The sequence below is a fragment of the Oryza sativa genome, chromosome 7 (genome assembly GCF_034140825.1).
Source record: "Oryza sativa Japonica Group chromosome 7, ASM3414082v1".
NCBI classification, from domain to species: domain Eukaryota; kingdom Viridiplantae; phylum Streptophyta; class Magnoliopsida; order Poales; family Poaceae; genus Oryza; species Oryza sativa.
Window position 1 is genome coordinate 20,106,114 of NC_089041.1, and position 27,012 is coordinate 20,133,125.

General features: G+C 41.6%; 2 protein-coding genes across 2 annotated transcripts; one reads left to right on the forward strand and one right to left on the reverse strand.

Moving 5' to 3' along the window:
- Window positions 1–8,360: 8,360 nt before the first annotated feature.
- On the reverse strand, window positions 8,361–9,322 carry LOC4343380 (protein S40-5). The gene has a single exon (XM_015789914.3). It carries the CDS (start codon window positions 9,171–9,173, stop codon window positions 8,583–8,585), a length of 591 nt encoding a protein of 196 aa, XP_015645400.1. The 5' UTR covers window positions 9,174–9,322; the 3' UTR covers window positions 8,361–8,582.
- Window positions 9,323–20,164: 10,842 nt separating this feature from the next.
- LOC4343381 (uncharacterized) lies at window positions 20,165–20,980 on the forward strand. Its single transcript, XM_015790671.3, has one exon. It carries the CDS (start codon window positions 20,247–20,249, stop codon window positions 20,586–20,588), a length of 342 nt encoding a protein of 113 aa, XP_015646157.1. The 5' UTR covers window positions 20,165–20,246; the 3' UTR covers window positions 20,589–20,980.
- The last annotated feature ends 6,032 nt before the right edge of the window (window positions 20,981–27,012 follow it).

A 27,012-nucleotide genomic window follows, 5' to 3' on the forward strand; every position in this document is an offset into this window, starting at 1 on the left:
TTGTGCGCCTTTGCTTGCTCGGCCATCAGGCTGAACAAGAAAAGCTTGGCGCACAGGGCAGAGTGCGAGAGCTCAGAAGACACACGCTGAGCCCCCTACCTGGCGCGCCAGATGACGGAGCGCGGGGCTCCTCACCGGGAGACCGCACAGGCCCCCCTTTGCCGGTTCGGCCGGGGGCTCAGGGTGAGATCCCAAGCTCTCTCTGTATGTGGAAAGATCGCGACCTATCGAAAGAGCATGAAACACAAGCGATGTATACAGGTTCGGGCCGCTGAGAAGCGTAATACCCTACTCCTGTGTTTTGGTGGATCTGAGTATCAAGGAGCTACAAAGTGTGAGCCAACCTCTCCCTTGTTCTCTCTTCTTCTCCCTCCTGAATCTAGAAAAAGATCCTCCTTTTATACTTCAAGGGGATACCACATGCACCCCTCTCTTTCCAAACTGGACTTTTCTTCTCTTCATAAATGGACGGAGATTTGCACGGTTGTCCTCCGAACATCCTCCTGACGGGACGGCACACACCTACCTCCACTTCTGCCGGAGGCAGGCGCGTCGTGGGAATGTGGCTGTGTGCTGACGACATGGGCAGTGTCAGACCGGTCACAAATCAGTCATTCTTGTCTACCACGCGTCAGCTTAGCAACGTGCATGTTTGCCCTTCTTCACACAACATCTTGCCTGTAATGGTTAGGATGAAGCCTGGCATATATCGACCGGGGCTAACGTGCCATCTCTGGGATGTAACACGCTAGCTCCAGCTGGGGACGAGTGCCTAGAAGCTCTCGTCTTGACGGGATGGGGCGAAGCGTGCGTCAGACCGCCTGTCGCCACCTAACCCGCGATCTGACCGGTCTGTGACTGGTCACAGACCGGATAAACGAGTGCACTGCACTGCACTTCGTGCGGTGTGACACGTTTAGCCGAGGCGCAATAAATGCGGTTAGGTGAGCCCCGCTGTGCTCACCTAACCCATACACGCGGAGTAGAAACCGCGAGGGGTCGGGGCGCCTCGGCCCTCTGGGGCGAGGCAGGAGTGGTCCGACCCCCCCCCCCTCGGGGAGACCAAGAGGTGGGCGCACTCATCACCCTCGGGCCCGACGTCCCCCGAGGGTGCCAGGCCACGTGGGTGATTGTGTCTGCCTCAAGCCTCTAGTCATGATACTCCCGGTCCCATGTCACCGACATACATGTTAACGTTTACAGCTAAAATGATATTCTTTTATAGACGGAGGGAGTAGTATTTGGTCACTTAATCTCCCCAAATGGTCATTGTTTCACATGTCTTTAAGAAATTAAATTAAATTAAACATAAGCTGGAACGCTTTGATGTACCCCAACTTTCATTAGCATATCATATATATACTCCTATCTTATATATTGCTTGTGCAAAGTGAAGCACACATGTGCCTATCCAAAGGATATTCTACACATCAACACATCCGATCCATCTTTAACAGATCCGGTGAGATATTGCTTTATAAACATCCAACCATCAAATTCCATGGCACACTTTAAACCCGGACTACTAATTAATTTATCCATAGCTCCTACTCCCAAAAGAATGGCCATGAGCATCTTGACTAAATGAAGAAGAGTGGAAGAATAACGTATATATAGATCCTTAATCCATCAAACCAAACAGCAACATCAACTATCTTTATATCACAAAAGAGCATAGAAAAGCTAACAAAAAAAAATAGCATCCATATATACCATACATAGCTTTCCATTACTGCTGATTACTCCCTCCACTTGATCGGTCAGAAAAGAATGTCGTTTTCGAGTTCGTGCAGTCAAATATAAGGCACATTAACTTCGATCATAATTATTAATTATTTTTTAGAAATATAAGGTTAATTAGAAATAACATGGCCAGGTTTGTTACTATTATAAAAGTTTCAATAATATTGTGCTTATGCTAAATTATGCAAAAGAATTGAATGATCAAAGTTAGAACTCTTATATATTGACTTTAGAAAGTCTACAACAACACTCTTTCATGACTAAAGGGATCTTTTTTTGTGTGTATAACTGAATATATATTCGTACTGTGTTTTTGTTTGGGAAAGGGAGGCTTCACATGGGATGTATATGCCCCAAGGGGACAAAGATGACTCAGACACCTTCATAGTGCGCAGTCCAAACAAGAGATGGCCATCATTTTGCCCCCATTATATGCATATCAATTGGTTCAATGCTCAATCCTTCTATAAGGGAAAAAAGGAGATATATTGGAAAAAAGGAGGCATAAAAAGAGATAGTAGTACAAACCAACTAGTATTGCAATCAGATGGAATCTTCCATCCATATGCTCCATTGAAAATGATGGTATCATTAATCAAACATCTACTATACCTACATAAAAGAAAACTAATATATACTAAATTAGAGGTACCATTATCAAGAACCTACCTGTATCAAGATCTGATTAAGTAAGGTAGCCACGAGGGCACTTTCTTCAATCAGTTCGGTATTTAGGTAGCTGGCTAATCTGATAATTTAGGCCCCCACCAACCGCACATTATAAAGAGTTCTCTCAAAACCAGAATCTTGCCTTTTCCTAAATGTAGTAGGTAATTTTACCTGCGTTTTATTCCCTTGCATAGTCCTTCTTTAGCTTGCTCAAATAAGTATTGACACTCTTGTAAGTTGTAAATAAATACCCTGACTCTATAATATAATATAAATAAATGAATAACAACAAAGTCATTTATTCTATATATCTTATATAATTCTTTAAAAAACATTATATATTAGGGTCTGTTCTTTTGCTGATTATAACACACCATATTATCGCAGGCATATTTCCCAAGCTTCTAAATAATATGTTGTTAAGAAAAAAACTTACTTCATCATTATCTTTTTTAAAAAAATTATTTTATCAACTTTCTAATATTTATTTTATTTATTTAATGCCCTTGAATAGTTCATTCACTCAGTTTCTTTCATATCATCCATCATTTCAAATGAGCCCTTGGAAGGAGTATGTTTCTGGTAATTAATTAATTAGTTCTATTTCGCTTTGTTGTTTAGTTTCTTTTGTCTTTACTTCTGGATAATTACATAGAGTATGCTAGCTCCAAATCAGTCTTTATTATTAGTTGCAATAGGCTATTTGTTGGCGACATGTGTAGCATCATGGAACATACTACCTATACTCGTTGAGAAGATGAGAAGCTCTCTTTTTTTTTCCCACTTTTTCCTCCACTGTCACCATCAGCAAATCACGTCACCTTTAGTCTCATGCGTCACGGGGGGCGCAAGCAAAAAATATAAAATGCCCGTGATGTGCATAAAACCGCATGTAGGAGAACAGATGAACGGCCCTGACTGGGGCCATGTGTAGGACGTTAGTTTCACAAGCTCAATCAGGTAGGACGACTTTATATTATTGGACCTAGCTTGGAATCCCCTAAAACCTTTTGGAATCCCCTAAAACCTTTTGGTCCCTTTCGTCTTGTATTTACTACTATGCCTGTGTCACACCAAAATTAGAAGTTTGGTTGAAATTGGAACGATGTGACGGAAAAGTTGAGAGTTTGTGTGTGTAAGAAAGTTTTAATGTGATAAAAAAGTCGGAAGTTTGAAGAAAAATTTTGTAAATAAACACGGCCTATCTCGTGTGGCTCCATTATTATCTGGCTTCTGTTTATATTTATCTATTTTTATATCCGTATAGTTTATTAACAATAAATATATTTATGGATAAAATTGTTATATATATATATGTGTGTGTGTTTTTAGCGATTCAAAAATAAATATTATAAAATAAGTTATGATGAGAAAATCACAAAATCAACTTTAAAATTAAGTTTTAAAAACTAAATTTTAGCATATAAGTATGAGAATAAGCGAAACGATCGGGTGCAATCCTTATAATTATTTTATTTGAAAGTTTTAATCTAGTTTAAATTGGATTGGTGACGTTGGCACGGTGATTTCTTTTTTTTTTTTGCTTACCTACTTATTATTGGTAAAACAACTGTACTACTAGCATACATCCTCTGTTCTAGAAAAGACTTGAATATGGATAAATACTTATTCAAATTAATTTCCAGAAATTGTTTCTATTAGGATGGACGGAGTATAGAATAATTTAATTGTTAAAAATAAGGGCCCCTTTGAACCACAGAAATGGAAAAAACGGAGGAATAGGAAAAATGTAGGATTCTGACAGGAATACAGGTGTAAAACAGAGGATTGGAAAATACAGGAAAAACACATGAATGACCGTTTGATTGGACCACAGGAAAAACGCAGGAATCGGATGAGAGAGATAGACTCAAAGGAATTTTTCCAAGAGGTTGGACCTCTTGCTAACTTTCCTCTAAAATATCTATAAGATTAACCATTCCATAGGAATTTTAAAGGATAGTATAGGATTCAATCCTTTGTAACAAAGGCTTTCATAGGAATTTTTTTCCATATGATTAAAATCCTTCAAATTTTTTAAACTTTTTCTACGAATCAAATGGGGCCTAAGTAGCGCCGATGGATGCATCTTGTGGAACATAGACAAACGGGGAATTTTATTCCCCCGCGCTGCAAGCACATTGATAATGCACGAAACATCTCCTGCTCGAAGCAGAGCAGAAATCTCCCGGCAATTACCCTGATTCACAAACACATACAGCCAAATCTGGGGAAAAAAAAAATCACCGGCCGGGCTGAGAGCCCGAGCGTGATGCATTATGCACAGTATATTTAGTGCCCCTTTTGAATCAAAGGAATGAAAAAATAGATGAATAAAAAAAATACTCAAAGGAATAAAAAAATAGATGAATAAAAAAATATAGAATTCTGACAGGAATGTAAGTGTAAAACATAGATTGGAGATCGATTTTTATCTCACGAGAGAATATCTTTTTATTTTATACATATCGTATAAAAAGTTATAGAATCTTTTGAAGAAATCAAATAAGATAGATCATCAATACGTGATAACTTTATAAATATACAAATTCAAATTGGAAAAACAAAAATAATAATTTTGGTTGCGAATTATACGTTCTCTTCATAGTTAAATTTGTTATTTTTATATTGGGGCATTTATAAATTTGCCACCGTTTTTTTCAGTTTTGCAAGGATGCGTCCTAGTGGAATTTTTACAATTTTCTAGTGACAATCTTACAATAATAATTCAAAGCAGTGGCAAATTTGCAATTGCCTTTTTATATTTTGTATTTGAAAAGGTTGAATTTGAAATACATTAATTGAGTTTTAATCTTGGATGAATCTTGGTTCCACCAATGACCGGAGAGGTGCTCTTAGAGCAAGTATAATACTAGGCTATAAGCCGACTAAATGCTGAAATGGAGGAGAGAAAAGAGGAGAGAGATAAGAGAAACTTACATATTTACAGCCGGCTTGAACACGAGAACCAAGAAACTCTGGGAGAGAGACAAGTAGGTCATATATTAATTATAAAGAGTTAACTATTATATGGATGTGCTAAGAGAAGGCTGCAAAAGGCTACAAAGAACCTTATTATAACTAATAAGTTGGTTGTATTATTAGCCTTGCTCTTACTCACCTCTGGTCTAGTCTATTCAATCTGCGCAGTGACGTGGACGGGCAGATCGGACTCTCCCTTAATCCTGCCTGCCTCGCAACGCCCCAAAGCAGCAGATGGACACACATGACGACGACAGCTGCGTGCAGCAGCCGCGGTATATCCCACCCGGCACCCGCCGGTGGTGACCGCGCGCGGGAGGTCCCCCGTACGTCTCTGTCGGCGGCTGGACCGCCGCCGGTGGTCGAACACACACACGTATACCCCCACCACGGCACGCGTCGTCCCGTCGGCAGGTTCACGCACCGGCGCTGCGCTGTCGATCGATCGCCCGCTCGCACGCCAGGCCAAGCGACCGCGCGTCCCTCTCCGCCCAAAAGTAGGCGGGCCCCGCCCCCCGCATTGGCACGTACTACTACCTCCATATTATTTTATTGTCTTATTCAAAAGTAATTATCATTTTATTTACTATGACTTGATTTATCATCAAATGTTCTTTAAGTATAACATAAATATTTTCATATTTACATAAAAATTTTAAATAAAATAAATGATCAAATATTGCTAAAAAATCAGCAGAGTTATACATTAAAACACAGAGGGATTACCTAGCTGCATAGTCCATAGGTGTGGGAACGCGGGTGACGCAAAGCTCAGCTCATGAGGTCGCTCGCAGCCAATGCATGCTGTTGCACTCTCCGGCTTTGGCTTCGCCTTTGCTTTGCTTCTGTGGCGGCGAGCGTATGTAGCCAGGCGCGCGCGGGCCAGCTGCTGGCTGCTGCTGCTGATTCCGTGTCCACGTCCATCCACTACTCCACTTATCTCCTTCTGCCGATGTAACATGCTGCATTGGCGGATCTGGATCAATTCTAGGGGCGCAACGCAACGCAGACGCAACCAACCTAGCTAGCTGGAGTAGCGCGCTACCTGCGCTTAGCCAAGGCTCAACTGCAAAAGTGGAGTAGTGTTGCTGGTACTAGTACAGCCTTTGTGTTGACATGCACGGTTAACAACCTGTTTGGAACGCGGGAATTTTTCCTCTAAATTTATCCTCTCTTTTTTTGTATGTTGTAGAAATGTATTTTGTTATGTATTAACGACCGAACATCCAAAAATCTCATAGAATACTTCTCTATCCATCAACGTGAAGATCGAAGGGCCACTCTTCTCGAGTTAATATAACGATTCTCACCTGGAGACAAGTCATCCTTGACAAAATCAAGCAATGCAAGCAAACCCACTGTTGTGGACAAGCAAAGTCCATTTCCAACAAAAGATCAATTCAGCACATGGTACCTTTGCATATTCTTCAGCGAACACTCCCATCTCTCTCCTGATCTCATCATCACCATCTCTACCACTACTACTACTATAATCTACCTGACCAAAATAACATATTCTCTCTGCCTCTATCATCTCCCATTATGGATGCCCACAGTTCATATACAATAATAACACAAATAGAGCAAAATAAAAGTAGAATTTTGCACAGGCACGTTCCAGGAAAGCATGTGCAGGAGAAACATTCACGCACGCATGCATGCGCCCAAGGGAATGTTCCTCTCCTCCGACTAGAATAATCCACTTCCCCAATTTTTATTCTCTTTACTACTACAAGCTCACGCACGCTTGGTAGATCATCCCTCTCGCAGCCTTTTTCACTTACTTCTATGCTCCATCACGCACAATATAAAAATTTGCTCTGAAATACAACATGTGCTGAATTGTTAGGTTGCATTATTTTATTCAGATGGGCAAGCTAGCTAGATGTCTCTTTAGCATGGGTGACCAATTAATTAATTAAATTGAGAAGCATAGGTAGTGTGAAGCTCCCTCCATACTAAAATATGAGAGATTTTGGAAAGATTTAATATATCATAGTAATATGAATCTGGATAGAAGTATATCCAGATACATAGTATTAATATGTGTCACATCCCTTTAAAACTATTTATATTTGGACAGAGGGAGTATGAGAATTATGGGTACACGACTCCATTCACGAGGATATAAATATTAGTGCTCACAAATTTTACACACCTTAAGGTTTTCAATTGGATTTTAGTAAGATCATATATGTGTCTCGCTATCGCTGGTTTTTATCTCTTTAAACGTATGTTAAAATACTATATTTACGGATTTGTGTGTATGAAGGTGTACGTGTATATATGTCATGTACTACCCCGTTTTATTATAAGTGCCGCTGTCGATTTTCGTGTAAAATATTTTAAAAAATAGTCACACACAAAGTATTATTTATATTTTTATTATTTAATAATAATAAAAATACTAAACATATTTTTTAAAAAAAATAAGGTAGATAGTCAAACGTTGGTTATAAACAGTGTGAAACTATAGTCTTTATATGATATAAAGAGTGCAAAACTACAGCACGGAGGCGGTAACTAAAAAAACAAAATTAATTAATTAATTCAGCCAGCACGGGGGACTAAAACGCGTTTCGTAGCGGCTACTCTGGGTTTGGATATTATACTGATCGCTCTATATGAAGGTTTAAACAATTGAATTGACGTATAGTTTACATGATTGTTTTTGAACTCGTCTCACTTTAATATTTGATTCGAATTTCATAATATCTCATCGCCTGATAGGAATCTCAAACAAGAGATGAAAAGATGCCCCTTTAGCATATGATCCATCTGTGGACATAATCATAAGCTGAAGTACATCCGAGTTGTTTATTCTTGCCATAAGATCGATGGCCTGTTCCTCAATTATTTTTAGTCCATACATATTATAGTAGAGTAATTAACAAAAGAATAATAATCAGATTCCAACCATCTTTGGTTGAAGCTGCCCAACCACCACCCAATCAACAAGAAAGAGAGAAAGAAGAAGATTATTCAACCAATGCACTATGCTACATACCACACGCTTTTCCTCTTTTCTCATTAACTTGATGAGAAGATAAAACGAGAGAGCAAAATTTAAACCATATTACAAAATTTTTTCACAAAAATTTAAGAGGAAGAAAATTAGGAGAGGGGGAAAAATCGAAGAAGAGAAGAAATTAAATCCTAATTGGCTTGTCTCCCCGGTTTAATCTGGCTCAGCCGTCGAAGCCGGTTCGGCTCCAGACGGCGTCGCGGACGCGGGAGGCGTCGCGCCCCTTGAGTGTTCGTCCGACGCCCTCCACCACCGACGACCTCGCCTGCCGCCGCGCCAGGTACACGTGCGGCGGCACCCACCCGTCGCCGTCGCCGTCGCCGGCGTCGTCCTCCTCCTCGCGGCGCTTCTCCTCCTCCGCGAACGCCGCCTGGTCGGGGTCGGCGTAGCGGCCGGGCCACGCGGGCACCTGCACCGGCGCCGACGCCGCCACCTGCCGCCCGTCCGCGAACGCCCGGCTCAGCCCGCCCACCTTGTGCTTCCCTCCGCCCCAGCCGCCGCCGCCGATTTCCAGCCCTCCCCCTCCCCCTCCGCCGCCGCCGCCGCCTCGATGATCCGCGCCCCCCTCCGACGACGGCGCGTACCAGACATCAGCCTCCGCCAAATCGGGGAGGTCGTCGTCGTCGCCGTAGGCCGGCGCCACGGAGCCGCCGCGGTGGTGGTGGTGGTACTGGAACCCGAGGAACGACCTCTCCCCGGCGGCGGCCCCGCCGGCGAACGGGCCCTGCGGCTGCTGCTTCCGCGCCTTCGCCATCGCCGCTCGTCGATCCACAGCGCTGCTGCTCGTCCACGGCGTCGTACGTCGGCGCGTCGCCGTCGGAGAGGAAAGCCGGAGGCGCACGAGACTGTCTCGCTTCGCTTGGCGACGAGAGGAGAGAAAGACTAGTGGTGGAGCAAACGGTTATGGTGCATGGGACGACCTGGGCCCGAATATATAGGCCCGCACGCGCGGTGGCGAGTGGGGCCCGCACCAGCGGCGATGGGGCCCACCTGCAGGTAGCCCCTCTTTTGTCCTTAACCAAGCAGGCTATAGGCTACTCCGGCTCACGCCATTACGTGGCTGGCTTTGTTCGCAAACAGTTCACTAATTTTTTTGATCTACTAATTGACTAATGACTCGTGGTAATTAGGTTGGTTGGTAAATCAAAACTCCTCTATTTTTTGACGGTCAAAGACTTTGAGTCGTCGATGATTATCCATCCCAGCTGTAATTAATGGCCAAATGGATCGATCACGAGTAGTACACAAATTAGGGATAGTAAGTATTGAATGTTATAATTACGTACACAAATTATACGTAAAATCCACCAAGATACTAGCTCGTACTACGCCATGTTCTTATCGTAATATCCACGTTATTAATCCAGGTTATACCTGGAGGAGGAGGAGGAATCATATATATCTTTTCAGCTCACAGGATAATAATAATGCGGCCAAAAATCGGCAAAAAGAAATACAAATACTGGTGACTGTACACACACATAAATACAACTTAAGTGCCATGCAGCATCCACAGCTATAGCAGCAAACCTTGCCTCCGAAGCTTCCTGCATCTTTTCCCCTTTCTTTTCTTTTTTCCTCTTTTGTTTCACTATAGATATAAAAAAAATCGAATAAAACAGGATGCATGCGTGGACACATCGTGTCGTGTGATACGGCTACATGACACGGTGGCAAAGGCAAGGGGGAGCATATTCTTCGTTATCATCCCTGGGGTGTAGGAAGACCGGGTCCACGGCGGCGGAGTACTACATGACGGCCAGGTGGGCCAGCCGCCCCACGTGGACGCGTACTCGCGCGATCGCGAAGTCTTGGGCCCCACCACTCCCCCATGTGTGCGCCGCGCTGGCGGGTGGGGCCTTCGTAGGCGGTGACGTCATGTCCCCTAGCAGCACGATTTTTTTATTAATCTTTTAATTTTATATAAATTTTAGGGAAAAAAGTATTTTTAAAACTTATTTTCAAGATACCGACGTAATAAAACAACACAATGTGGTAGTGTTATTTGGTTACGCCATCCTGGTTGACATGTGAAGACAAAACTATCACATCCGTTATGTAACATGTCAGTGTTATTTTGCACGACATGCGGATTGATGTGATCAAAAGATTAAGCTTAAGAAAATAAGCTTTAAAAGATTTATTTTTAAAATTAAGAATTAAAAAGGTTAAAAAAAAATTCTAGGAGCGCCGCCTAGTGCGTACGAGCTACTTACTCCACGGTTATTGAATTTGATCGCGTCCACGTGAGGCCCGTGATTAGATCAGCGATTAGTGAGCAAGCGAGAAAAGGTAATTAAGGAGGAGTATTAGATAAGTATAGGAGTAGTTCGAGTTCCTACCTAATTGGTTCATTGTATCTGGACGTAACTAGGAGACGGCTCTACCCTGGACGGGTATCTAGCGTATGTGCATTGGCCGCATTGCTATGCTTTAAACGGCAAGGGAAGGGGGAGCGTGAGCGCGGGTTGTTGTGCATGCGTATTGTGTGGAGTGTGGACGCGTGCTGTTCTTTAGGCGAGGGATTTAATTGCGAACTGATTTTTTTGGTGGGTGAATTGAAATCGGAAATTAAAGAAAATGGTCCATGTTCATTGTTCAGTGAACTTGCCGGTGTAATGCCAAAGGCTGAGGCTGGAAAGCCTGAAACCATGGGGACGTGAGTAGTACGTGGCACGTGAGCACCAAACTTGGCTGCCAAGTTTTTTCCAGCCTCTGAAACACATGAATGCTGTGAATAGTTTGCACAGCTTGCAAGTTGCAAGGAGAGGAGAGGGAGAGACAGGTCAAAGTCTGATCAGTCAGTCCTGACCGGGCCCATAAATTCACAGGATCAGAGACGAAGAGGAGACAGCCCATCGTTTTGTGTTACGAGCTGATCAACAAGGCTATTCCGATTTGCCGACAATTCTTTTATATAAAAAAAAATCTCAAACCCTGTTTTCAAAATATAATCATTTTTAGAGTTGGACACGGTTATTAAAAATATGTAGAATTAAATAGGGAGGGTTATGATTGGATAAGATAGATAGAAAAATTAAATGGTGGAGGATTGTGATTGGTTGATAAAAAAATATTGGTAAAAGTTGTTATATTTTAGGACATTCTAGAGGCTGAAAGTTGTTATATTTTGAGACGGAGAGAATAATTGATTTGTAACTACAACATAATTTATATGCAACTTTCATATAATTTTGGTTATTAGATTTGCTCTAAAATTCGTGCAAGTGGAAAGAAAAAAAAATCACAGCAATTGCAAATCTTAGGAGATCGTTTTTTAAAATTATGTATAAATTATATACACATTACAATATAATTATATTACGAAGGGATGAGTGTGTGCGTGTTGTTAGCGTCTGTGTTTGTATTGTACTGTTTCTCAGAAAAAAATATATTTATATTTGACATACTTTTAAAAGAAAATTTGTCGACACGTTTATAGATAGTCCATGGCTCCATGCTACTCGGCATGTCTCGTCTCGCTTAACACAGGCAACTGGTCCTTGTACAGAGCCCATAACAGCGAAGGGAAGAAGGCCCAAAACGTGAGTCGGATCAAGCGGCAAGCCCAAGCCACGGTGGATCGATTTGAGAGTTAGAACATGTCTATTTTCTTCCCTCAAACTATTGCCCTTATTTGAATCGCATTCCTCACCGGAAAACCGGATATATCGCATCCTCAAACTTCAAAAACCAGTGCACATCAAATCTTTTGTTGGTTTAGAAAGCGGTTCCTACTAATGTGGCATGTTGATCGTGGTTTACTCACTGACATAAAAACACGGGACTACATGTAAGTGAAAAAAAAAAAACTATAGAACCCACATATCAGCTCACTCTTGTTCCCCCCCTCTCTTTTTCCCAAATGTGCCAGCATACTCGAGCTCTCCTCTACCGCTCTCTTGCCCTCACCGCTGCTCTCCCTCTTCGGGCGCCTCGTCAATCACCGCCAACAATAAACGGAAACGTCACCACATGCGCTCCTTGCTCCCTAACGCTGCCCTGCCCTCAGCCACGCTAATCGTCGCTGCCGGAGGTAAGAAGCCGAAGCCCAATCTAGACTCGTCAGCGTCCAAACCTCAAAATTTGCCCCCACCAACACTCCCTGTTCAAATTAAAGGAAAGAACAAAATCCATGTCCCAAGTACACCAAAACTCCTCAATTTCTACCTCCATACTGTTGTTGATGCTGCCTCTCACCGCCACTGATCTTCTCGGCCACCAGCCGCACAACGTGTCACCACCACGCGCACCTTTGCACCTAATCGCCACCTCATCGAGCTCCTCTGTGGTCCTCCTCGAACTCCCAGGCCACCACGCCCCTACTTGAACTCGCTAGAGTGCCACCGCCGCTGGCGTCTTTGCGACTACGAGACATGGGAAGAGTCGCTTTAACCCCTGGATCTAGGAACCAACCTCCTCACACCGGTCCCGAGCCTCCATCACTGCAGGGATGGAGGCCGAGGCTAGCAGCAGCGCGACAAAAGTGCGGCAACAACAGTAGCCCGATAAGGATGGGGGGCAGAGGCCGGTGGCCGCAATGGCGCAATGAGTGTGGCAGCAGCAACGCGCCGAGCAAGGAGGGGCCGGGGCGTAGGCCACTATCCAGCGGAAGCAGCGCGGCAACAGCACCGCAACAAGGGCGTCATCAGCGCAAACGATGCGGCGCACGAAGAAGATGGGAGGAGAGGAAGGGGTTGACATGGGGTCCCACTACAATTTTTTTAGTTTGTCCGACATGTCGACTTAGTGAGTCAATCGTGGTCAAACTGATACATCAGCAGGAATCGCTTTTCAAACCACTGAAGGAGTCAATTTGTATCGGTTTTAGAAGATGGAGGAGATATTATACCTAGTTTTGCGGTTGAGGGAAACGATTTGACCAAGAGCAATAGCTGAGGAATTCATTATAGACTTATCCTTCAGATTTTGACATCACATGGTTAACCCACATGCACAAACGGACGTTAAACAGTCTTACAGAGCCACTGAAAATATTCACTTCGGGAAATTTTAACTGGGCCGTGGAGTCTAGCCAACGGCCCAATTACACATCCTACAAATGGGCTTTCCAACAAAGCCGTATCTAAGCCCATAATGACATGTAATCCGGTTGTCAAATTCTGGCCCAGCGTGTAATCGAGGCATAGTCCCAAATATTTGGGCCCAATAAGGAGCGATGTGACCCAGAGCACAGGCTAAGAAGGTTGATTGGATAGGTGGATTGAGAACATCTGCGGTGCTTGCTCAAGGACGAGTGGACGACCTCTTTGCGCGATGAGACTACGAGAGGGGACTGAAGGACGATGGCTATATTCTTGGCCTCATTTGATTCATAGAAATTTTATGGGGAAAATGTAGGATTTAGGATTGGGCACTGTAGCAGTCTTTGATTCACAGGATTAGGGCATAGGAAAGTTAGAGGAAATTTTTCTTTGGAACTCATTTCACATGAAAAACATAGGAAAAGAAAACATCCACCCTAACTTCTTTTTTCCATCATGTGTGCGTAGGATCGAGGTAAATGACAGATCTATGCATCATTGTTGTTCTTTTAGAAGAAAATGTACATTGTGATATTATGGATAAGACCAAAGTGACATGTATTAATACACTTCCTGACACTCTTTTTCCTGTGAAATTCCTATACCTATTCAAAGGGCTAGTAATATAACTTTTCTATGTTTTGCAATCATCTGTTTTTACAGTTGCATTACTACAAGAATTCTACGTTTTACCTATTCCTCCGTTTTTCTATTTCTATGATTCAAAGGGGCCCTTAAAGTAGTAGAAATGTAGGTTAAAATCTTGAAAGCTAAGGAAAAAAAGGCTATTGACACTTACTCTAATTCTTGTATTTGACAGAGTTTTGGGAAACATCGAAAGGTTCAATATTTAAAATTTTGCTTCCACAACCATTCATCTTTTCTAGTTTTAGCCACATCGCATTGCACTTAGGGTATGTTTGGAGAGTATCTGATTCTAAGCAGCTGGAAGGAATTCAGCCAGTGAGAATTTACAGAAACTAAGAAAAAAAACCAGTTTTTGACATCTAGATTATTTTCATATATATAGAATACGCATGTTAGAATTTTGTTCCAATGTCGTTAAATTTTGTCGCCCAAATTTCAGGCCTCTTCACTTTCATTCTAGATTCATCAGATTTCGTGAGATTCCGCAACATTTCAACCCCAAAACGAGACTGCAAATAACGGTACATTACCGCAGTAGTACTCACCCGTAATGGTAAAGTAAGTTGCTCTCTATAAAACAGTACATCTCAGCAATAGACTAGATTAATAGTAAACCACATCAACAGTATGTCTACATGGGTATCTATAGCTTTCTAATCCATTGCTTCGTTTTTCTTTATAGACTATCTCCAGGTTAGTAGATAGCTTTACTCTCTCTCTTCATTTAATCTCTTTCAAGTAGAAAAATATGCTGACATGTATATCTTATAGAGAGCCTATAGATAACCATTGCGGGTGCCCTGTACTTAGATTGTTCGTTGCCTCCGCCTCCACGTATGGGAAGACAGCCGGCAGCGACGGCGACCGGCCAATGCCCGGAAGGTGGCGCGGCGATCTGCGTCGAGGTCGAGACCGCATCAAATCGATCAGGTGATCGATCATTGAACCTACTCGGCATATATTCCCAACCAACTGAATTTTGTTGACCTAGAATCGATTTCAGCCGTTGCTGTTGGATATGCAAAGGTATATATATATGTGCGACTATAAGAATTATTTTTATACCTTATTAAAAAAAGAACTACAATAAGCATGGACAATGATGGTTTGATTGGTACACACCACATATACCTTTCCACAATTGTTTAAGAAAACAACCATCATCGATCCTTTTCATAATTTTAGATGAAAAGAGCCTAGTTAGATCAATGCTACTTTTTATACCAAGTTAGTTTGGAACTTCTTTTTAAAACCAAGTTAGTTTGGAAGTTGAAGGCAAGTGCTCGGCCACTCTACAAGATGAAATACATATACTACCTCCATATTTTAATGTATGACGCTATTGACTTTTTGTCTAACGTTTGACCATTCGTCTTATTCAAAAAAATTATGTAATTATCATTTATTTTATTATGACTTGATTCGTTATCAAATGTTTTTTAAGCATGATATAAATATTTTCATATTTGCATAAAAATTTTGAATAAAACGAATGGTCAAACGTTGGTCAAAAAGTCAACGGCGTCATACATTAAAATACGGAGGGAGTACTTCAAGCGAGTTGATAAGTGTTGGGACCATTCTTAAAGCTGCGATATTCTTTAATGGTGATCTCAAGAATACATGTATAATTTATTTATTTATTTATTTTAGACTTTTATATTTTATATTTTAAAAATAAACTCTTCTAAAACTTGTTTCCAAAATCTAAACCTTTTAATCACGTCAACATGTCTGGTGTGTCAAAATAACACCGTCATGCCACCTGCAGTAGGCGTAATACTTTTGTGATGCCATGCCAACCCGGGTGGCATTGTGAAACAGCGTGGCAACATTGTTTCCAATGACTGGCGTGGTCAAAAGGTCTAGATTTGAAAATAAATTTTGGGAGTCTATTTTTAAAATTAAAAACGTTTAAAAGGAAAATATTATAAGAAACAGTATGTAGGTCTGCTATTTATATGTTGAAATGTTACGTCTTCCATGTAGCTAGAAGCCTAGAATAGATGGTAATCATCAATGCTAATCATTTGTTCAGTTGAGATACGCTTAATCATTAGAGCTTAGAGTTTCTGGTCAGCCTAATTAGCTGGATACGGGGAGAAGGCCAGAGTGGCAGAAGGCGACTACCTGACCACTGCAAAGACCCTTCAAAAATCACACAAGAATTAAAGCTGCAGATTAATAATCGCCATAGTTGAAATCATCTACCTTCATGGCCGTGTTCAGTTCAGAGCATGAGTCCTAGTCGTAGAACTACAGCTGTTCTTTGAAATTAACTAATGTTTACTATAGCCATGCCTAGTAATGCTAATGTTTTATTATGTGCAGTAGATAGAGTAGTAGAGTTTGGAATATATTCATGAATAATTCACTTGACAATATAGTCTGAACACATGTTTGACATGCATGTGCTTTACTCCATGTTATGTCAGAGGAAAAAATAATATATAGATATATAGGCTTGATGATTGATTAGGATGGTTGGAGCTTCATGGTTTCTTCTCTGCTCAGATTAACTTTGAGTGAAGGAAGAGATGAGAATCTCACTTAATCTAAGATGAGCTGGTGTTAGCTTCTCTCTTCCAATCTTGTTCAGATTTCAGAATACAGAGACTTTCAGAGAGACTGATCGAGAGGCTTGTGTCTCCTAATTACGTTCTGTTCTTTTTTCTTTCCTTTCTTGCGAGTTACGAGATACCCACTGCATTATGGTTAGCCATATAAGCTCGATTGAAATAATACAAGTGGGTCGCAAAACCTAATTGGCCTAAGAAATTCAAGTGACGTAAAGACATAAGATGAGCACTACTTCGCAACTGTACAAACTGCCCGATGAACTAGCATGCAAAGAAAACCATTTTTCCTTCCAAATAGAGGTCCCATGATGATGCCGGGCTCATCTTCTGGTGACAGTCAACCAATGCTACTTTTTAAATGAAAACTAACATTGACGATCATAATCACTATTAGCCTTTTTTTTTCTAAACCATCTATCACTCAACTGATTTAAATAAAATAAACACTAGAATTTTCGGTCCACGAGGAGAAATCTCTTCGTGACACTAACTTTGTCAAAATCATCAGCAAAGCTTGCTTCTTCAAAAACTCACAATATTATGGTTATAAGAGATTGGGGCAAAGTGGAGAGGCCTCTTGAGGTGAGGAAAAGAGGGGACTTCTCTAAGATTAGAGAAAAGTCTAGGATGGTTACAATGAAACATACATTGACTAATAGGTAGACGAGTGTATAATTATATGTATCGGTTTTTATCTAAAAATCGACACCTATTAGTGGTTTAAAGGGTTCGGTTTTTATATTTTTCCACCCCGTGAAGGTGTGAAACGGTTAATAGGTGTCGATTTTAAATGAATCAACACCTATAAATTGATACTCCCTCCGTCCTTAAATATTTGACGCCGTTGATTTTTTTAAATATGTTTGACCATTTATCTTATTTAAAAAATTTAAGTAATTATTAATTATTTTCCTATCTTTTGATTTATTGTTAAATATGCTTTTATGTATACATATAATTTTACATATTTAACAAAAGTTTTTGAATAAGATGAACGGTCAAACATATTTAAAAAAGTCAATAGCGTCTAAATATTATTTAGGAAAGGAGGGAGCACCTATTAAGAATTTTGTACTACAATGTGATGAGCGGCAATGGTAGGATTGGTGAAGAGATAGAGGAGCGTAAGAGGCTAGTGCAGGTGGCCATGCCGCCATGGCGCTAAACTGCTAAAAGCCAGAAAAAAAGGTCAGGAACTAAAAAAATAAAATGTGCCACCTCTCGGCACAAGTTGTTGGGGGAGACCATCCCCTCTCCCCTTCCCCCAGCGCTTCTCTCTCTACGCTGGTGGTGAAGTTGCATGTGGTTGTCACAGTTTTTTTATTACCCCGCGAAGCCCGGAGTTCCTCACCGGAAACATTGTTAACACCGATGTCTTGGTGCCCTGTCTTCAGCTCTCAGTTCCTCTCCAGGCCGACCATGCCTCCTTGGTGCCTCCCCCCTCCTTCCCTTGGCCGTCTGTTTCCAGATCCAGTCGTGGTCTCTTTCGGTGTTTGAGGAGTTTGTTCGTTCACGGTATTAGTCCTGTCTATCTGTAGTTAGGGCTCTTAGGCCTCACCGGTACTTCACGTGCCCTGTGGTTTTCTGAACTTGTTGTGGTGCTGAGGTTGGAGCGGTGTGCTTACCTCCATGGTGAGAGAGTTTTGCTCTGGCTTCTTGGAGATTCTGCACCTTTTGAGGGAGTACGAGGTGAAAGCCCTGCCTGCTCTTACAGAATCGGCAATATCGACGCCTGCGGGTGTCGTTTTCTCCTTGGAGGTGTTGCCTTGTGAACTCTCTCCCCCCTTGGGTGATAACCCAGTGCAGTGTTGGTCGGGTGTTGATAGTGGCTTATGTCGTTGTTTACCTTCTTGAAGGTTTTGTCTTAGGGTCTTGCTCTTCCCTCGGTCTTCTGCGGTTCATAGTTGTTTTGCCTCAGGCTTTTTTTTTGTCTTCTGTATAAGGTTTTCGCCGGTTTTACTTTAGCAAACCGTGCTATTGTATGGTTTTTGGGTCCGGTTTTCCTTATAAATAGATTCAACTCTATCTTTCTAATATATTCGGCAATACTCTTGCCACTTCCACATAAAAAAATGCAGGTCAGAACAGAGGGTAACAATCAAGACACACAGACCACTGGAGAGGCCGTGTATGTGTATAATGGTTAGAAATTTTTCCCTCTCACAGGTAAAACAAAGTAACGGTTCACCACGATTAATTAAGTATCAGTTAAAATACCTAAAAGATAAATTAATATGATTTGTAAAAGTAACTTTCCTCTAATTTTTTTTCTAGAAAACACCGTTTAGCAGTTTGTAAAACGTGCACGTGAATAGTACTCCACCTGTCCCATTATAAGTGCAGTCATAACTTTCCATGTCCAACGTTTGACCGTCCGTCTTATTTAAAAAATTTATAAAAAAAATTAAAATATTAAGTCACGCATAAAGTAATATTTGTATTTTATCATCCAATAACAATAAAATACTAATCATAAAAAAATTTATATAAGACGGATGGTCAAATATTAGGCACTGAAACCCACAGTTGCGCTTATTATGTGATGGAGGGAGTAAGAGAGTAGAGGTTGAAAAAGTGTAGGAGAGAACGCAACATAGTGATGGATACCTAGTGACCCCTATCGACTGTTTGAGCTAAATATTGTTTTGTCCGAACCAGGGTTAACAAAACCACTGGTAACCGCGTGATTACCGCGCTTACCGCAGGGGTACGGTAAAAGAAAAACCGCGGTAACCTACTTAGATTCAAATAAAATTTAAAAATAATTTAAAATTTTGATAAATTTTATACGATTTCGTACGGTTTGCCACGGTAACATGTTACCGCCGAGGCGCGGTAAACTCAACCCCGACGGTTTGGGAAACCCTGGTCTGGACTCTACAATTTGTGTTCCTTTGCCATTATAGAGATAGTACGAATAATATAAGGGTGGGATATTAATATGGGTGGGGGTACTTGGGCTGGCTACCCATTCCAATCCGATGGCTACACAAATCTGATTACTTTCTCAATCTTTTAAAAGTTATTAAGGTGCCACGTGTACAGTCCCATAAGTGATGTAACACTTGTTTAGTACTCGTACCATTTCACTGCTGTAAAGTTTGTTCTAAAAAAAACTGCCGTTCCATTTCACTGCTGTATAGTAGGAGTAGAAAACCAAAATCCTTCAAGCCTCCGGAAGCGCCAACAGTGTCCACGTTCACCGCCACCTACAGGCCGCGTGGGGCCCACCAAACACGATTCCGCCTTTTCACTCCTGTTCACACCACGCGCCACGCGCCCGGACCGCATCCGAGCCGTCCAAACCCCCGTCCTCGCACGAATCTCGTCGCACCGCCACGTCTACGCGGTCGGCCCAGCCGGCCGGGCGGGCCTGGCAACCTAGACCAGATCCCAGCCATCCACGTGTCCCATCTCTCCTTTTCCCTCCAAATCTCCACGCCTATATATACCCCCCACGCAGAGGAGATCGACCTCCTCCTCTCACCATTTTCCATTTCGCAATTCGCATCAAAATTCAAATTAAACTCGAGAATCGAGATCAAGCAAGCAGTGATGGGCAACTGCCTCGAGAGATCGCTCGGCGGCGGTGGTGGCGGCGCGCATTGCGACGCCGGGAAGAAGAAGCGCGCGGTGTTGGTGGAGGAGGAATTGGCCGCGGCGGCGGTGGAGGAGGAGGAGGAGGTGCGGAAGCAGGGCGGCGAGAAGGTGACGGAGGTGAAGATCCGGATCACGAGGAAGCAGCTGGAGGAGCTCCTGCGGCGGCTGGAGGAGGGGAGCGATGGCGGCGGCGGTGGCGGCGCCGTCGTGTCGGAGCTTCTGTGCATGACGAGCAGCTGCAACTTCCGGCACAGGCCGGAGCAGTGGAGGCCGTCGCTGCACGTCATACCAGAGTGATCGATCTTGATCGATCCAAGCTTAGCTATCTTCTTCCATGTTACCAACTGATCATATATATGCTGGTTTGATCATGCAGTGTCATCATGATGATTAGTTTGGTGGTAATTACTTTAATCATAATCACCTCTTGTTTGCGTTGATATGTCTAGTAGTTTATATCATGGTGTGTAGGGTGTACATTTGGTAGGTTTGAGAAGGCATGAACTTGAGCTAGGCAGGCTTAGCTAGCTACATATGGAGTAGTAGGCTATCGTAAATGAGTAGATAATACTAGTACTATATATTGGTATTTAGTAGTAAATGAGTGAGATGTGTAATTGTGTAAAGACATATGTAGTAGTGTATGTGAATTATTTGGCATTGGATGGGGATTCTTCCATTGATGACCATCGATTTTTCTTCCTGACATTGGGTTTGTTCAATACAGCTGTAATATGATGAGCAACATACTAGTTAACAGAGTAGTGTTTGTTAGTTACTAATACTTCCATTATCTTAACAAAAGCTATTTGTAAGCGCTTACAAAACTATTTGCTCATGTGCGTTTCTCTGGAAAGATCCAGATTTGATCAGCAACCACAGTCAACTGTTCATGCAGATATGAGGCTTAATTAAACAGGAGTAACAAACAACTCGTCTAGTAGTTTCATCATATATACTGTCATATGTGCTTGTCACTGTTATACATGTCTTGGCCGTTTAGCACTTTGTAAAGCAAGTGGGGGGACGTGGCTACTCTGCAGTTAGTTGAGAATGGACAGAGAGTGGTTGAGATGGTGAACCTCCACTCCTAGCTCTTGCAGATGTTTGATTAATTACCCTCCTAATCATCATCATATCTTGCCTCCTAATCAAGGATATGTTTTGCATTATGTGTTCCTTGTTTTGACTTGTTTCTTTTGTTGAGAAGTTTTTTGGTTGAATTCTGCCGTTCTGGGCATCACGTTCGTTTGCTTCTTCATGTACTGTATTTTATTTTTGGGCTTTGGAAAGGTTGGATTATTTTTAGGACATGCAGTGGTTTCTCTCAACAGATTCTGGAAGTGGACTTTTGGTTGTACAGCTAACATATTCTGTATGTTTCATCAACTGTACTGATCATTAGGCTGAGACGGTGCTTTTTTAAAAATAAAAAGGCAGAATATGACTTTTCATACTGAAAATCTAGAAGAGCACTTATGCATTCGTAAACATGAAAAATGACACAAATTATACCATTTACATGGTAAATTAAACAGTAAATAATAGATCATCTGGCCTAAGTCTTGGCAACGATCGTCCAAGATTAAAATCCATTGAACTCTCCTCAGCCTATCCTACTCTGCTCTCAATCTCACTCCTTTGATCTGATCAAATCCCTCCGCTGTTGACTTGAAAAAAAAACAAACATTTTTTTGGGTCCAAATTTCCTACCATGGAACCTGACTTTTAGCGGCACAAATACATAATTTAACCTAATTTACCATCTCCGCGGAGATATTCTTGGGTCAATTATGTAATCACTGAACTGGGCAGTTGACAACAACTGACAAGTTCTTGTTTCTTCTGCTAATTGCTGACACGGTAATCTGTTCTTCCTGTAATTACAACTACAAAAAAAACTGTCAACAGTTGCAATATTAATTTGTGGAGGAATACAATTACAGTTGAAGACTGAACCGATTGACCCAATCCAAGTTTAGCCAACGAGTTTTGTCCATGCAAGCTTATCCTGCCTACGTAGCAGCGAGTTGAAGAACAGGCACAATGACACATAGCTGCGTAGAAGACCGCACACGATTTGCCTCGACAAAACGTTGGAATCAATCAACTTGTTGAGGCAATGACGAACTGATCATCAATCATGCACAATTTACAAGTGATTAACTACACAAACGGAGCTGAAAGTCAGCTAGCTCCTTTGTCTGCGTATGTTAATTATGTAATTCAGTGTGTGAAGATAAATCCTGTCAGCTGCATGCATAAATCTGCAAGATATAGTATTATTTCTAGGGATAAACTACGTGTGGGCTTCCTGGGGTGTGTGAATTTGAGGAACTTCTTTTTACTCTTTTCTTTTTTTTCAAGTTGCAAACCTTCGGTTTCAATTTTTAACTGCATTTTGCAGATATGGACACGCATAAGTAGTGCCTTTCTGAATTTGAAGCCACTGTCCAGGTTCATTGCGTATTGGCAGTTTGGCACTTAAGCCTCCTTTGGACCGGAGGAATCAATGGATTTTTGGAGGATTTAAAAATTAAAAAGTTTTTTAAGGTACCCTTGGATAGATATAGACCGTCTGTTTAATTTGATTCAACGTGTTAGAATTAGTTATACTCCTACCGTCCTACGTGTAGTAGGATTGATAAGGGGTATATTTGGCAAAAAAAAATGCTAAATAAGTATTTCTTTCTTCTATCCTTTTGAGTATAAAATCGACTGAATTTTAACGCTACTTCCCATTTTCCTCGGACTGCAGATCGCTGGTCCTATCAATTGCGAGCGTAATTAATCCACGCTATTATTGGCTTAACTATCTCCTTGATTATTTGTTGCTTATTTGGAGAGGAGGTAGCGCTACGCCGCTATCCAATATACTCCACGGCAGGTAGCCATGAACAGCTGCTTCTTTCTTTCTTCTCCGACCACCTTCCTTATTCGATTGAACACATGATCTGCACAAGCATGTACAGTGTATCATCAGCAATTAACCCTCAAATTAACCGTTGCATTTGGATGGAAAGGGGTGGAGTTATTTTGTAGTTGTAACAAGTAACGCCTTGTGCCATGAATTTTGAGAATTTTTTATTTTTTTAATTTCATTTATTAAAATATTTTAAAATATTTTTTTTATTTCAAAGCTTTACAAATCTACACCTTTTACCCATTAGTGTGATGTAATGGTCGTGTGAACATTTTAGAGGCGGTCCCTTTGCAGCCCTCTAAGAAGGCGGCAAGGAGGTTGCCTGTAAAATGGCTGGCCACCCTCCATGTGGCTATTAGAATGCTCCAACGGATATGTGTCACGTCATAAAAATTTTAAAAAATATCCTACAAAAGATGTTAGGGGTGTAGATTTGTAAAACTTAAAAAAATAGTTTTAATTTTTTTAATAAATAAAATAAAAAATAAAAAAAATCTGAATTTTGATGTGATGATAGTAGCTCACCATTTTTGGGTTCTCAGCCACATCTCAAAACAGTATACTTTTTTTTTGGGGGGGGGGGGGGGGGGTCTGGGAAGTCTGAAGTGCTGAACATGTAGAAGCCCACATGGGATGAAGCCCTGGAATTTGTAAACAGAAATGGGCCGAGCAGCCGCAACAGTATACAAATGCACTCCAGGCACACAGGGCACAGGCCGACAGTGGCCTAATCTGTCTTGATTAGAATTTGATCGAGAGAAAGATTAGGCCTGTTAAGTTGCTTTCCTGATCTTAAGCAATGGGGCTTGGGAAGCTTTCTACCCCATAAATTGATGGAGAGAAAGGTTGATTTGGTTTGTGGCCTAAATAAACCTTACCAAATTTGTCAGTGCCAAATTTGGGTAAGTTTTGGCATGACTAATTTTAGTAAGGCAAAATTACATTTGGATTGAAGCCATAATAGCCTAAGTTCACTATTGAAATGGCCTATTTTCTTAGGCATGCCAAAATTTGGCTTCAAACCAAATAGCCACTAAATACTATTGAAATTACCAAATATTGGTAAGCCTAATTTAGGCCTCAAACCAAACCAGCCCGAAGTATATATGGTCCTCCTTCCAAGTAGCCAAGACAGAAGAGGCCAACACTAAAAACATTAGGTTATAGATTAGACACAAAAGTAAATACTCCTTGTTGGCCTTTCAACAATTCAAAGAATATCGTAAAAAAAGACAGTCCAAAGTTTATTAGCGATGTGCTTCACACAGTCCCAAGAATGATGTCAAAAGAGTGTTGTCGAATGTATAAGTCGGATGCGCACACGCATTCACGTACACATTGTATGAAAATGCTTCAACTCGTACGTCCGGCGTGTGACAAAAAATCGAACGCTAACCACTCTCTCCATTTCTTTCCCCAGCACAACAGTTAACCTTATCTCATTTCCAACCATTCATTTTCCTCTCCTCTCTCCCCACGCCTGTACTAGCAGTGGCCAAGCAGGCGGACGCAGAGCGACAAGGCGGCGGCGGTGCCGGAGTGGAGGAGCGCGGTGGCCCGAGGGGAGGCGGTGGCGGGGGCGGAGCACACCTCCATCGTGCCTGGGCTCCGGCGGCGGCGCTCGGACGAGGACGATGCAGCGGTGCCGGAGCGGAGGAGCGCGGCGGTGCGGCGGCCCGAGGGGAGGCGGAGGCGGCAGGGGCGGAGCACGCCTCCATCATGCCTGTGCTCCAGCGATGGCGATGGTGATGGCGGGAGTGAATCTGAAGACATGGCCACCGGCGGAGACCTGATGCGGATGCAGCTGTTCCTAGCCGAGGTCGTCCATCTCGTGCTGCTGCTCGTCTGGGGACGACGGCCGGAGTTGAGGGTGGTCGCTAGCGCTGGAGTTGAAGAAGAAGACGGAGGTGGGTTTAGTTTTGTGTTGTACTTTGTTGTATTAAGGTGTTTCATTTTGTTTTGATTCGATGTTGCATATATTGATTTTTCATGTTGCAATTGATATGTTTCGATTGCATTTGGTTGAAACACTTCCGTTGATGAGATGAAACATTTTTCCCTGATTGATGAAACATCTTAAACATTTTTAGTGAAACATTTTGCAACAATACAGTGCAACAACCACATGGTGTTTCAGCTTTTTATATTTTTTGTTGTACTTTATTTTATTGTATTGAGGTGTTTCATTCCATTTTGACTTGATGTTTTGCATGAATTGATTTCTTGGTGTTACAATCCACCAATCCGTATTGTTGAATATTGTATTTGGTTGAAACAATTTTCCTCAAACGCTGAAACATTTTTCTCTAGGAGTGAAACATCTAAAATATTTTCATTGAAACATTTTTTTTTCTAAGGGATAAAACATGTGAAACATTCCTCGGTAAGACGGTGCAACACCGTCCGATGATTTGCACCAGATCGGACGTCCGATCCGTAGCGGCCTCCCACATCGCACTTACGCCCGGTCACACATAATGATAAGAGCTTTATGGAGGTTATATTGGGTTTTAGCATTTCCCGCTCCGTGTAAATTACAACTATGTTAAGTGTATGTTTACGTTTGTGGATATTTATTAGCCATAGAACTCATGTTAAATTGTTAATATCGCCCTCTTAATAGCATGTGAAGCTCCACCACTAATGATACGATCAAACTAGATCGAACCGCTCAAGTTGTTGGTTCACCAGCCAAACCGCCCTTTTTTATTAATTGATATTATATTTGTTTTGCATTATTTTTAATACAGAAACACCAGAAATTGATGAAAATATATATGAATAAATGTTTTAAAAATACCACCAATATATCTAAGAATACATGAACATCACAGCATCACAAAAACAAATGATAGAATCGTAACATAAATAAATCCATAATACTGTATCATGGTAATAGTGCCCCAACAGACTAACAGCTTAATAAAGTTTATAAGGTATGCATAGGAAAATTAAAAGGGTAAGTATATGGCTCTTAACCCATACAAGGCGAGTACACAGCCAACAAATTCATGACAAAAACTCCTAAACATGAGAAAAATTCCAATCAGCAAGCTAGGTTATTATCCCATTGATCGTTGTTTGCTTCATTTGGTTGTCCAATATCACCACTAAAAAGAGCATGATCATCCATATCCAGGTGGTGCATTTCCATCTTCAGAATTCCCATCATCATCAAGAAGATTAGCTTCATCCACACTTACTAGTTCTTTCTCTGTTATGTCAATTTTATGTTGAATATGACTAAGAAAAAAGAAAGTTATATACAACATATCATTATAGTTTGCTCCTATATTTCAGCAGCACAGGAATCCTCTTGAGATTGTGGTTGTTCTACTGGCACATCTGGCAGTAGTGGTTCTGGAGTGGATAAAGAATCCATTGCTGCAAATGGATGAACATGGGGTCACAAATCTAATGGAGAAGAAAACAAATCAGCAGCAAATCAAGTTCATCGTATATGCAATACCAATTTTAGACTAGATTGATGGAACAAATCAAACATCTACAGCCGAGCTAACTACTAACTAGCAACAAATCTGGTGTAAACAACTAGTCAACTACACATGCACATACCTTTCTTGAGGCTAGAACAAGAAGCAGCTAGCACTAGCAGTGGCGTGTCCTTGAGCCTTGACCCCTTGTGCACACCTTACCACCAGGCTTGCTGATCAGTTGCTCTGCTGCCGACATGAAGACCGCCAGCACCTCACACTACAGGATGGATAGGATTTGGAGGCATTTAAGAATGCCTCAACTATTAAAAAAAATGCCTCCAATACTTAAAAAAGGCACTTA

Bases quoted from the DNA above. Each gene is read 5' to 3' on its own strand.
- LOC4343380 (XM_015789914.3), bottom strand. From the start codon at position 9,173: ATGGCGAAGGCGCGGAAGCAGCAGCCGCAGGGCCCGTTCGCCGGCGGG.
- LOC4343381 (XM_015790671.3), top strand. From the start codon at position 20,247: ATGGGCAACTGCCTCGAGAGATCGCTCGGCGGCGGTGGTGGCGGCGCG.